At 53.2% G+C, this 13003-nt stretch overlaps 1 protein-coding gene across 2 annotated transcripts in view; it reads left to right on the top strand.

The window, feature by feature from the left end:
- The window catches only part of OSBPL5 (oxysterol binding protein like 5), an 89839-nt gene extending 85631 nt beyond the window's left edge, over positions 1-4208 (top strand). For both annotated transcript variants that reach the window (XM_024346911.3, XM_024346912.3), the window contains exons 20-22: positions 458-596; positions 1206-1308; positions 2975-4208. In XM_024346911.3, the coding sequence (XP_024202679.1) occupies positions 458-596; positions 1206-1308; positions 2975-3113 (381 nt within the window). In that variant the 3' untranslated portion in view covers positions 3114-4208. The remainder of the gene's footprint in view (positions 1-457; positions 597-1205; positions 1309-2974) is intronic.
- The last annotated feature ends 8795 nt before the right edge of the window (positions 4209-13003 follow it).

Genomic DNA, 13003 nt, shown 5'->3' with positions numbered 1-13003 from the left:
CCCCCTGGAGATGCCCCTTGACATGGGGAACCCTAGCCATCTGGGGTTCCTATGAACCTGCCAGCTCCCACAGTGGCCTCGGCTTTCATCTGTCCTCATGGCTCAGGGGTCAGAACCACCCTCGGCCCCCCACGCCATCATCTCTGCATTTATTGGATGCAACGCCATGGTGAGCACAGGGCAGGCGTGTCTGCACCACCTTGCAGGCCCTTGCTCACTGTGAGGGGTCAGTAGCTCTGTCTCACCCACGAGGAAACAGGCTCAAAGGGACCATGGCTACTCCAGGCCATGCCGGGGCTGAGACAGACCCCTCCAGCCAGCTCCACAGCCCAGCAGCTGCCCTCCCTGCTGGCTGCCACCTCTAGCACTGTCCTGGCATGAGCATGCCACCATGTCCCTGGGGCCTGGGCAGGGGGCGTGGGTGGCTTTCAGCTGCAGCAGCTCCATTTCTCTGCAGAGGTCTGGCCCAGACCAGCGGCTTCGCAAGGCCAGCGACCAGCCCTCCGGCCACAGCCAGGCCACGGAGAGCAGCGGATCCACGCCTGAGTCCTGCCCAGAGCTCTCAGACGAGGAGCAGGATGGTGACTTTGTCCCTGGTGAGCCCCCTTGGGCCCAGCCCCAAGGCCTGTGTCTGGTGGGGTGCCTCAGATGCTGACCTGGCTGGAGGGGAGGCCAGAGAAGCACCTGCCCAGATGTAGGGTAACCTCCCAGCAAAAGCTCCTCTGCTGCCCTCAGGGGCCCCCCAGCAGGCTCTGCCCTCTCAGAGTCTGGGAGGCAGCCCAAGGGCCGACGGGGGGAATGGTGGGGGTGGGGAAGAAAGGGAGTGGGCCCAGGCCAGGGGCTCCCCAGCGGCGGGAGGGGCAGGTCCAGTGGCATCCTGCCCCAGCCCTCTGCTCCTTTCCTGTCACCAGGAGCTGTGTCTCCCCAACTTTGTCCCTGCCTCTGTAATGGATGGGCCTTGCCTTGGCCACTTCTGCCTCCCAGGCCTGTTAGTGGCTGGTCCAGCCTGGGGGTTCCCTCCAGAAACATCCTCAGCGCCCCTCCCTCATCTCCGTGTCTTCAGCTTGGCCCTGCAGGTTTCCCATGAGGTGGGGCGGAGGCCCGAGCTGGATATGACCCTGTGACCCACGTGCCAGCCCCACCGGACCTCCAGCTCATCCTCACTTCTCCCCTCCCCTCCTGTGTCTCCCTCGGGGCCGTCCCAGGCGGTGAGAGCCCATGCCCTCGGTGCAGGAAGGAGGCGCGGCGGCTGCAGGTCCTGCACGAGGCCATCCTCTCCATCCAAGAGGCCCAGCAGGAGCTGCACAGGTGGGCCACACTCAGGGTGTCCATCCGGACTCCGGGTCAGAGAGTGCGAGAGACCTGGTAGAGCTAGGGCGGGAGGTGGGGAGGCCAGGAGGCCGCGGCCGGGGTTGTCATCGGAGCTGGAACCCACAAGACCTGCAGGGTGATGAAAGGAAGACAACCGCCGAGGGCAGGAGAGAGGGTGTGCGAGCGGCAGGTGGTGCGGGATGATCAACCAGCCAAGTTGGCCATGCCTGGCAGATACTGAGCTGGAGATGTCCTGAAGCCTAGAGGAAGATGCCAGCCCAGCATGGCCTGGGGTAGCCCCAGGAGAGACCTTGAGGTGTGCAGAGCGAGGTGGCAGCCTGGGCTCACTGTGGTGGCCCCGTACCTGCGCACAGTGGCTTCTCAGGAATGGCTGGGGAAGGAGCAAATGGGAGTGGCCGAGAGCTGGCGGGTGCAGGCCACCGGGCCACATGGCCCCTTCCTGTCAGCAGATCCCACCAATGAGGAGCAGAGCACAGGGTCCCTCTCGGGTCCAAAGCTCCTGACTCTGAGCCAGGCTGAGGGTCTCACTGGCTGTGGGACCTTGGCTGTCACACCTCAGCCTCCCCTCTGTAAAGTGGGCTTGATAGCAGTACCCCAGGGTGCTCACTCTGTAAAGTGGGCTTGATAGCAGTACCCCAGGGTGCTCACTCTGTAAAGTGGGCTTGATAGCAGTACCCCAGGGTGCTCACTCTGTAAAGTGGGCTTGATAGCAGTACCCCAGGGTGCTCACTCTGTAAAGTGGGCTTGATAGCAGTACCCCAGGGTGAAATGCAGCCAGGGCACAGGCCCGGGCTCTGTGAGGCTCAAGAGCCTTGGGGAACTGTCATTGTCCCTGTGTAAGCATTTCCAGAAGGTGCTCCCTGGTGAGGCTGTGTGGGCAGAGAAGCAGGGAGGCCTGGCTCCCCAGAAGCAGGTCAGCTGTCAGGCAGGTGGCCAGGACTCAGCCAGAAGCTTCTGCAGCAAACTGGATACCGCCTCAGAGGCCAGGTCCTCCACGGCAAAGTACTCCAGCTCAGGGCCAGGGCCTCCACAGCAGAGTACTGCCAGCAAGGGGCTCGGACAGCAGCGTCTACTCCCTCGCGGTCCCGGAGGCTGGAGTCCAAGATCTCGGTGCCACAGGGCTGGTTTATCCTGAGACCTCTCTCCTGCCTGGCAGACGCCAGCTTCTCGCTGTGTCTGTGTCTTCATCTCTTCTTCATATAAGGACACCTGTCCCATGGGACCAGGGCCCACCCTAATGGTCTCCATTTAAATAAATACCTCTTTAAGGACCCCATCTCCAAATACAGTCTTATCTAAGGTGCAAGGGGTTAGGACTCCAACATATGAAGGTGGCAGAGGCATGACTCAGCCATAACCACAGGGGTGGGAGGGAGGATGTAAAAGGCTGACTCCCCAATCCCTGACCCTCCTCTGCCCTGAATGTGCCCAGGGAATCCCAGTATAGCCATGGTGCTGTGGGGCCCTCCCACTAACAAGCTTTCCACCCGCACCCGCTCTGTTGCCCCTGGAGGGCCATCCCGTCTCCACCTCGGCCCTGTGTCCAGCACCTGGTCAAGCACCCAGGGCACCGTCCTGGCTTGTGGGAGGGGGACTTGCTGGCATTGGCACAGCCCCCACGATCTGTCGCCTGTCCTTGCAGGCACCTCTCGGCCATGCTGAGCTCCACAGCACGGGCAGCACAGGCACCGACCCCAGGCCTCCTGCAGAGCCCCCGATCCTGGTTCCTGCTCTGCGTGTTCCTGGCGTGTCAGCTGTTCATTAACCACATCCTCAAATAGGAGCCCTGGGGGCAGAGCTCCTGGCCAGCCCCGAGCCCTCCCTCCCAGGCACCCAGCACTTTAAGCCTGCTCCATGGAGGCAGAGAGGCCCGGCAAGCACAGCCACTGTGACGGGGAGTCCAGGTGCAGGAGGGACCCGGGGCCACAAGGGCGCTGTGGGCCCAGGTGTGCTGGGCCCCTCTCGGGGGCACTGGCCTCTCTGCAGGGCCTTCCGCCCAGCACCGGCCTTAATGCTAAAGCCAAATGCAGCTTCTGCTGTGCGACGCACTCCTGGCCATCTTGCCGTGTCACCCCCTGTCCAGCCTCCACTTGGCATGCGGGATGGATGGATTTAGGGTGGGAGGGCCTGCGGGGGCCCTGGACAGTCACACCCCAGCAGCAGTGAGTGGGCAGGTTTGGAGGAGCAGCCAGGGAGCCCCGAGTGGCCCAGGTGTCCCCCCACACACGGATGCATAGGCCTGCCTTCCGGAGACCCTGTCCACATTGCCGGGACCACCCTGGTGGGGCCACTGGTGGGTGCCAGGGACAGGTTAGGGCCGCTCTGGGGAAGGCATTTTGGTTTTTTATTCCACGATGTGCTGTTTGGATGGGAGCCCCACAGAGGCAGGTCCTGGAACCACCCCACCCCCACACCTGGACGCTCGCTCTGGTGGGGGCACACGCAGGTGGAGGTGGTTGTGGGTGCAGGTGTGTGCAGGGGTGTGGGGGGCACAGGGGTGTGGCTTAGCTGGCCCCGCACCCAGGCCGAGGAGGCTCTAGTTCGCCACTTTACTCAGACCGATGCACAGTCTTCCCATTTTACACTTTTTTAATAAACATAATTGCAATATTTTAGGTGGGCTGCGAGCTGCAGTCAGCCTTCACGTCTGGCCTCAGTCCCCGTGTCAGTGCCGCTCTGCGTGTGCGTGTGTGTGTGTGAGCCTCTACACATATATATATGTACAGAGCCTTAAACTACATTGTGGCGGTGCCGTCTGAGCTGTAGCGGATGGTTTTGTTTCCAGTTTTTGTACCCATGTCCTTGTCTCCCCTCCTCCCCCATCTGGGGATGTGTCTGTGTTCCACACCTTGAAATAAACAGACACATATGTGTTCTCTTCTTGCGGGACTTCTGGAAACAAGAGGAGGGCTTCCCAGGAAGACTCAAGGCCAGCGTGGAGCTGTGTGGGGCTGGGTGGAGGGGCCCGGGAGGGAGGAGGGTGCAGAGTTCACAGGGAGCCATGGGCAGCCTGCCCGCCCTGTGGAGCAAATGCTGGGAGGCTGGGGTCCCATCATCCAATGAGCCAGTGGGGGACACAGAGTGACACTGCCCACAGGCACTCCAGGCACCTCAGAGGCTGCTGGGGGGCATTGGCACAGCCCCTGAAGCCAATGCTGCCAGTTACTGAAGGGGACCCCCCCCGGCTGGACCACCTGGCCCGCTGCCCCTTGCTTCGGTTCCACTGTGGCCACCACCCCTGGTACTCAGACACCAAGGCCAGTGAGTGGGCCTGCTCAGGGTGCCCCTGAAGGAGGGGTGGGGGCACCTGACCACAGGCCTCAAGTGACAGCAGAGGGAGACTGCAGCCCACCCCTCACAGCAACCAGAAGACAAGGGTGATGAAAGGGAGGGCAGCCAGGCAGCACCCAGGAGAGGGGGACACGAGGGGCCTCGGGTCACCACCTCCCTCTGCACCTCCCCACCTCGACCCCCAAGGCCCCAGGAGAGGAGGGGCTGTGGCTGGGGTGGAGGGAGAGGCAGGGGGTCCTGCCCCCCAGCTCCTCTGAGGAGCCTCATGTCCGCCTCAGACAGCCAGGACTCCCCAGACCCCCCCGAACCACCTGGAGGATGGGGCGGGGGGCCCTGCCTGGCTCCAGTGCCCCTCTGTGGAGGCCACACACCATGGGGCAAACATGAGCTCAGAGTGTGAGCCCTGGAGGTGACAGCCTTCTGCATCTTGATGGCGGGGCAGGCTGTTCCAGACACCCCGCCCGGGACCCCTATCTTGCCTCCTGCACCCCAGGCCCACACGAAGCAAACGTGCTCAGCCAGGTGCCCTGCCCAGAGACAGCCTACCCAGGGGTCTGCCTCCCACCAGCTCCAGCTCACCACAGGGCAGGCCCTCCACCTGCACCCCAGCACCTTCACACACACAGGGGCAAGAATGGAATCCCCTCCAGAATTCTCCCTCTATCTTACTAAGAACTGTTTATTTTTAAATTTATTTTTGAGACAAGGTCTCACTCTGCCACCCGGGCTGGAGTGCTATAGTCTGATCAAAGCTCACTGCAACCTCAACCTCCCAGGCTCAAGCAATCCTCCTGCCTCAGCCTCCAGAATAGCTGGGACTACAGACACACACCACCATGTCTAGCTCATTTTTTTTAGAGACAGGAGTCTGACTATGTTGCCCAGGCTTATAAACTCCTGGCCTCAAGCGGTCCTCCTGCCTTGGCCTCCCAAAGTGCTGGGATTACAGGTGTGAGCCATGGCTCCCAGCCTCTTGCTAAGAACTATTTTAAATCAACAAGGAAGAGAAAGCAACTATCCCAGAGGAAAAAAAAACAGAGTCCAGACCCCAGTGTGTCCAGGGTGAGCATAAACCTGAGGGAATAATTGAGCTGATGCCCAAAAAGGTGCCTACACAGGTGTTCAGGGGGCACTTTACAACAGTCATCACCTGGCCTCCGTTTGCAACTTTGCAGGAGGTGGAAGGGAGAGCACCTGACCAGCATTTCAAATGTTCAACAAGATTCACTGTAGCCAGTGTCACTATTTGGAGAGCTCCAGATGTCACTCTTTGGAGCTCCTGGGGCAGGATTCATCAAATGAATATGCCATAGAGGCTGTCAAGGTTCAGGGGAAATCAACTCATCTGAAATTGAAAGCCCAGGCTGCACTGATTATATTGAAGAGGGCGCAGTGAGAGCTTCCAGCTCATCAGAAGAAAATCCTCCATGCCTCCAACTGTGTTGGTATCTCAGCTGCAGGGCTTACTGCAGATGCCGGACTGTGATGGATTTCATGCGCCAGGAGCGTTTGATTCCAGATGTGTGTTTGACACTCTTCCTCTGTGTCCTGTTGTATCTCTAATTGGGAGCAAGACAGAAACCAGCATAACAGGCTGGCTGGAGAACTTATGGTGCTTGTTGCTGGCTGTGATGACAGGTGCCACCATATTTTTTCTTTTTCTTTTTTTTTTTTTTTTTGAGACAGAGTCACTCTGTTGCCCAGGCTAGAGTGCAGTGGCACAATCTCAGCTCCCTGCACCCTCCACCTCCCAGATTCAAGCGGTTCTCATGCCTCAGCCTCCCGAGTAGCTGGGATTACAGGCACGCGCCACCATGCCCAGCTAATTTTTGTATTTTTAGTAGAGACGGGGTTTCACCATGTTGGCCAGGCTGGTCTTGAACTCCTGACCTCATGATCCACCAGCCTCGGCCTCCCAAAGTGCTGAGATTACAGGCATGACCCACCACGCCAGGTCGGATTCTGTTACCTTGTTTTGATAACCCACTCCTGCTATCATTAGCATAATATATCTGGGGTCTAGTTTTCTAAACTTTCATTTTCCACCCTCCTGTATTATTTCCTTTTTAGGTGTAGCTCTTAAAAATGCCACATTACTACATTTTTCTTTCTGATTCGACCTGATAATTAATAAATGAGTTTAACCTATTAATATGTGTTGGATTACTATTATATTTAGACTTATTTTTAACATCTTATTTTGTGCTTTTGATAATGTATTTTCTCTTTGGGGTTTTTGTTTGTATGTTTTCATTTTTTGCTTCTTCCCTGACTTTTGCTTTCTTCCTTCCTCCTGTATTCTCATTTCCCTCTCCAACTTTTATTCTCCTTCACTGAAGAACTGAATAGATTCTGGCTGGGTGCGGTGGCTCAGGCCTGTAATCCCAGCGCTTTGGGAGGCCATTGCAGGCTGATCACTGGACTCCAGGAGTTCATGACCAGCCTGGACAACATGGCAAAATGCCGTCTCTACAAAATACAGAAAAAATTAGCTGGGCATGGTGGCATGTGTCTGTAGTTTCAGGTACTTGGGAGGCTGACCTGGGAGGATGGCTTGAGCTCAGGGAGGTTGAGGTTGCGATAAGCCATGATCGCACCCCTGCTCTCCAGCCTGGAAGATAGAGTGAGACGCCGTCTCAAAAGAAAAAAAAAAAGAACTGAACAAATTCTATTTTTATTTAATGGTTTACGTTTGATATGGTTTGACTCTGTGTCCCCATCCAAATCTCATCTCAAATTGCAATCCCCACATGTTGAGGGAGGGACCTGTAATCTCCAAGTGTGGAGGGAGCGAGGTGATTGGATCATGGGGGTAGTTTCCTCAGGCTGTTCTCCTGATAGTGAGTGAGTTCTCACGAGATCCGATGGTTTTATAAGGGGCTCTTCCGCCTTCACTCTCTGCTTTCTCTCCTGTGCTTTGTGAGGAAGGTGCCTGCTTCCACTTCCACCATGATTGTAAGTTTCCTGAGGCCTCCCCAGCCACGTGGAACTGTGAGTCAATTAAACCTCTTTCCTTTATAAACTACCCAGTCTCAGGTCTTCCTCTCTCCCTCTCTCCCTCTCTCCCTCTCTCCCTCTCTCCCTCTCTCCCTCTCTCCCTCTCTCCCTCTCTCCCTCTCTCCCTCTCTTTCTTTTCTTTCTTTCTTTCTTTGTCTCACTCTCTCACCCAGGCTGGAGTGCAGTGGTGCAGTCTCGGCTCACTGCAACCTCTGCCTCCCCAGTTCAAGCGATTTTTGTGCCTCAGCCTCCCGAGTAGCTGGGGTTACAGGTGAGCACCAGCTGATTTTTATATTTTAATAGAGATGGAGTTTCACCATGTTGGCCAAGCTGATCTTGAACTCTTGGCCTCAAGTGATCTGTCCACCTTAGCCTCCCAAAGTGCTGGGAGTACAAGCAAAGCCACCCCTCCCGGCATAGGTAATTTCTTTATAGAGTTTTGCTCTTGTTGCCCAGGCTGGAGTGCAGTGGCATGATCTTGGCTCACTGCAAGCTCCGCCTCCCGGGTTCAAGCAATTCTCCTGCCTCCGCCTCCCCAGTAGCTGGGATTACAGGCACCCGCCACCACGTCTGGGTAATTTTGTATTTTTAGTAGAGACGGGGTTTCTCTATGTTGGTCAGGCTGGTCTCGAACTCCTGCTCCTGCAGAGGCCTGACCTGGGGACTGTACTGCCAGCCATCCTTGTGTTTGGTTTGGACAGGGTTTTTGTTTTGATCATGATGGTGTATGCCTACGGGCTTAAAGACTCATGGCTGGGCATGGTGGCTCACACCTGTAATCCCAGCACTTTGGGAGGCCGAGGTGGGCAGATCACCTGAGCTCAGGAGTTTGAGACCAGCCTGGCCAACATGGTGAAACCCCGTCTCTACTAAAAATACAAAAATTACCCAGGCGTGGTGGCGGGTGCCTGTAATCCCAGCTACTTAGGAGGCTGAGGCAGGAGAATCGCTTGAACAAAAATCAGCTGGGCGTGATGGTGGGTGCCTCCAGCTGCTCAGGAGGCTAAGGCAGGAGAATCACTTGAACCCGAGAGGTGGAGATTGCAGTGAGCCGAGATTGAGCCACTGCACTCCAGCCTGGGTGACAGAGCAAGATTCCATCTCGAAAAAGAAAGAAAGGAGGAAAGAAATAACACAGTCCCAACAGTCCCATTTAAAATAGCCACACAGAAAAAAAAAAAAAAAAAAAAAGAAAAGAAAAGAAAGAAAACCTACTAATACATCTAACCAATGAGGTCAAAGATCTCTATAAGAAGAATTACAAAACACTGCTGAAAGAAATCATGGATGACACAAACAAATGGAAAAACATTCCATGCTCATGGATAGGAAGAATCAATATATTTTGTTTTGTTTTGTTTTGAGACAGAGTTTCACTCTTGTTGCCCAGGCTGGAGTGCAATGGTGCAATCTCTGCTTACTGCAACCTCCGCTTCCCAGGCTCAAGTGATTCTCCTGCCTCAGCTTCCTGAGTAGCTGGGATTACAGGCACGCACCACCACACCCGGCTAATTTTTGTATTTTTAGTAGAGACAGGGTTTCTCCATGTTTGTCAGCCTGGTCTTGAACTCCCAACCTCAGGTGATCCACCCGCCTCAGCCTCCCAAAGTGCTGGGATTACGGGCATGAGCCACTGCCCCTAGCCTCAATATCATTAAAATGACCATACTGCCCAAAGCAATTTATAGATTCAACACTATTCCTCTCAAATTGCTAACATTGGTTGGGCGTGATGACTCACACTGTAATCCCAGCACTTTGGGAGGCCAAGGCCTATGGATTGCTTGAGCCTAGGAGTTTGAGACCAGCCTGGGTAATATGGCAAAAACCCCCATCTCTCCCAAAAAGACAAAAATTAGCGCAGTATGGTGGCATGCACCTGTAATCCCAGCTACTCAAGAGGCTGAGGTGGGAGGATCACTGGAGCCTGGGAGATCAAGGCTGCAGTGAGCTGTGATCATGCCACTGTACTCAAGCCTAGGTGACAGAGTGAGACCCTGTCTCAAAAAAATAAAAAAAATTAAAAAATAAAAAATAAATTACCAACATCATTTTTCACAGAACTAGAAAAACTTCTAAAATTCATATGTAACCAAAAAGGAGCCCAAATTGCCAAAGTAATCCTAAGCAAAAAGAACAAAGCCAGAGGCATCACATTACCTGACTTCAAACTATACTATATGGCTACAGTAATCAAAACAGCACGGTACTGGTACAAAAATAGACACATAGACCAACAAACAGAAATAAAGCCACACACCTAGAGCCATCTGATCTTTGACAAAGTCAACAAAAATAAGCAATGAGAAAAGTATTCCCTAGTCAATAAACGGTACTGGGATAGCTGGCTAGCCATATGCAGAAGAATGAAATTGGACCCTTGTCTTTCACTATATACAAAAATTAACTCAAGATGGATTAAAGAGTTAAATGTAAGACCTCAAACTATAAGAATGATAGAAGAAAACCTACGAAACATCATTTTGGACATTAGTCTTGGGAAGGAATTTATGACTAAGTCCTCAAAGGCAATTGCAACAAAAACAAAAATTGACAAGTGGGACCTAATTAGACTAAAGAGCTTTTGCACAGAAAAAGAAACTAGCAGCAGAGTAAACAAAAAATCTACAGCATGGGAAAAAGTATTTGCAAACTATCTGTCCGACCAAGGTCTAATATCCAGACTCCATAGGGAACTTAAACAATTCAACAAGCAACACACAAATAATCCCATTAAAAAGTGGGCAAAAGGCCGGGTGTGGTGGTTCACACCTGTAATCCTAGCACTTTGAGAGGCTGAGGTGGGTGGATCACGAGGTCAAGAGGTTGAGACCATCCTGACCAACATGGTGAAACCCCAGCTCTACTAAAAATGTAAAATTAACCAAGCATGGTGGTGTGTGCCTGTAGTCCCAGCTACTCAGGAGGCTGAGGCGGGAGAATTGCTTGAACCCCAGAGGCGGAGGTTGCAGTGAGCCGAGATCACGCCACTGCACTCCAGCCTGGCGACAGAGCAAGACTCCAGCTCAAAAAAAAAAAAAAGTGGGCGAAATACATGAACAAACATTTCTCAAAAGAGGACATACAAGCAGCCAACAAACATGAAAAAATGCTCAACATCTGATATGATTTGGCTGTGTCCCTACCCAAATCTCATCTTGAATTGTACTCTCATAATTCCCACATGTTGTAAGAGGGACCCAGTGGGAGATAATTTGAATCATGGAGGCAGTTTCCCCCGTACTGTTCTTGTGGTAGGAATAAGTCTCACAAGATCTGACAGTTTATCAGGGGTTTCTGCTTTAACACCTCATCATTTTCTCTTGCCGCCGCCATGTAAGAAGTGCCTTTTGGGAGGTTGCAGTGAGTGGAGATCGAGCCACTGCACTCCAGCCTGGGCAACAAGAGTGAAACTCCATCTCAAAAAAAAAGAAAAAAAAAGCCTTTTGCTTCCCGCCATGATTCTGAGACCTCCCCAGCCATGTGGAACTGTGAGTTCAATTAAACCTCGTTTTCTTCCCAGTCTTGGGTATGTCTCTATCAGCAGCATGAAAATGGACTAATACAGAAATCGGTACCAGTAGAGTGGGGCATTGCTGAAAAGATACCCAAAAATGTGGAAGTGACTTTGGAACTGGGTAACAGGCAGAGACGGAAACAGTTTGGAGGGCTTAGAAGGAGACAGGAAAATGTGGGAAAGTTTGGAACCTCCTAGAGACTTGTTGAATGGCTTTGACCAAAAGCCCAAGAGCAATATGGACAATAAGGTCCAGGCTGAGGTGGTCTCAGATGAAGATGAGGAACTTGCTGGGAACTGGAGCAAAGGTGATTCTTGTTATATTTTAGCAGAGACCGGCAGCATTTTGCCCCTGTCCTAGAGATTTGTGGAACTTTGAATTTGACAGAGATGACTTAGGGTATCTGGCAGAAGAAATTTCTAAGCAGCAAAACATTCGAGAGGTGACTTGGGTACTGTTAAAGGCATTCAGTTTTATAAGGGAAGCAGAGCGTAAAAGTTTGGAAAATTTGCAGTCTGACAATATGATAGAAAAGAAAAACCCATTTTCTGAGGAGAAATTCAAGCCAGCTTCAGAAATTTGCATGAGTAACGAGAGCGGAATGTTAATCCGCAAGACAATGGGGTATGTCTCCAGGGCATGTCAGAGGTCTTCACAGGCCTGGAGGCCTAGGAGAAAATGGTTTTATGGGCTGGTCCCAGGGTCCCCCTGCTGTTTGCAGCCTAGGGACTTGGTGCCCTTCGTCCCAGCTGCTCCAGTCGCGGCTGAAAGGGGCACTTCTTACATGGTGGCAGCAAGAGAAAATAAGGAAGATCCAAAGCAGAAACCCCTGATAAAACCATCAGATCTCATGAGACTTATTCACTACCACGAGAACAGTATGGGGGAAAACACCCCCATGATTCAAATTATCTCCCACCGGGTCTCCCCCACAACACGTGGGAGTTATAGGAGGACAATTCAAGATGAGATTTGGGTGGGGACACAGCCAAACCATATCATTCCACTCCTGACACCTCCAAATCTCAAGTCCTCACATTTCAAAACCAATCATGCCTTCCCTGGAGTCTCCCGAAGTCTTAGCTCATTTCAGCATTAACCCAAAAGTCCACAGTCCAAAGTCTCATCTGAGACAAGGCAAGTCCCTTCCGCCTATGAGGCTGTAAAATCAAAAGCAAGCTCGTTACTTCCTAGATACAATGGGGGTACAGGTATTGGGTAAATACAGCTGTTTCAAATGGGAGAGATTGGCCAAAACAAAGGGGTTACAGGGCCCATGCAAGTCCAAAATCCAGAGGGGGAGTCAAATTTTAAAGTTCCAAAACGATCTCTTTTGACTCCAGTTCTCACATCCAGGCCACGCAGATGCAAGAGATGGGTTCCCATGGTCTTGGGCAGCTCTGACACTGTGGCTTTTCAGGGTGCAACCTCCCTCCTGGCTGCTTTCACAGCAGCTGGCGTTGAGTGTCTCCACTCACTGCAGCCTTGACCGCTGGGCTTAAGCGATCCTCCTGCCTCAGCCTCCCAAGCAGATGTCCACGACAGAGAAAGGGCTGTAAACAGCTGTGAGTTCCCACAGCAGCACACTGCACAGCTGTGAGAGAGGACTGGGGGTCCCTGCACAACATGAGGGGTCCCACAGAGGGGAGGGCATGCCACAGGATGGTATGCAGAGCATGGTCCTCTTGATGTCGGCTCATGGGCATGTGCTGTTATACACGTCTGGTCCAGGGACGTTCAAGAGGGTGGTGTAATTATAGACAGAAGACGAAGGCTGACCTGGGACGCGAGCTGTGCGCCATGATGTTCCTGGTATCAAGCCGGGAGAGACTGGAGCTACTTGAGCCAGGGAGGTCCTCGGGGCA

This window comes from Pan troglodytes, chromosome 9 (assembly GCF_028858775.2).
Source record: "Pan troglodytes isolate AG18354 chromosome 9, NHGRI_mPanTro3-v2.0_pri, whole genome shotgun sequence".
Taxonomy (NCBI): Eukaryota; Metazoa; Chordata; class Mammalia; order Primates; family Hominidae; genus Pan; species Pan troglodytes.
This window is presented reverse-complemented; position numbering and strand designations above follow the sequence as displayed.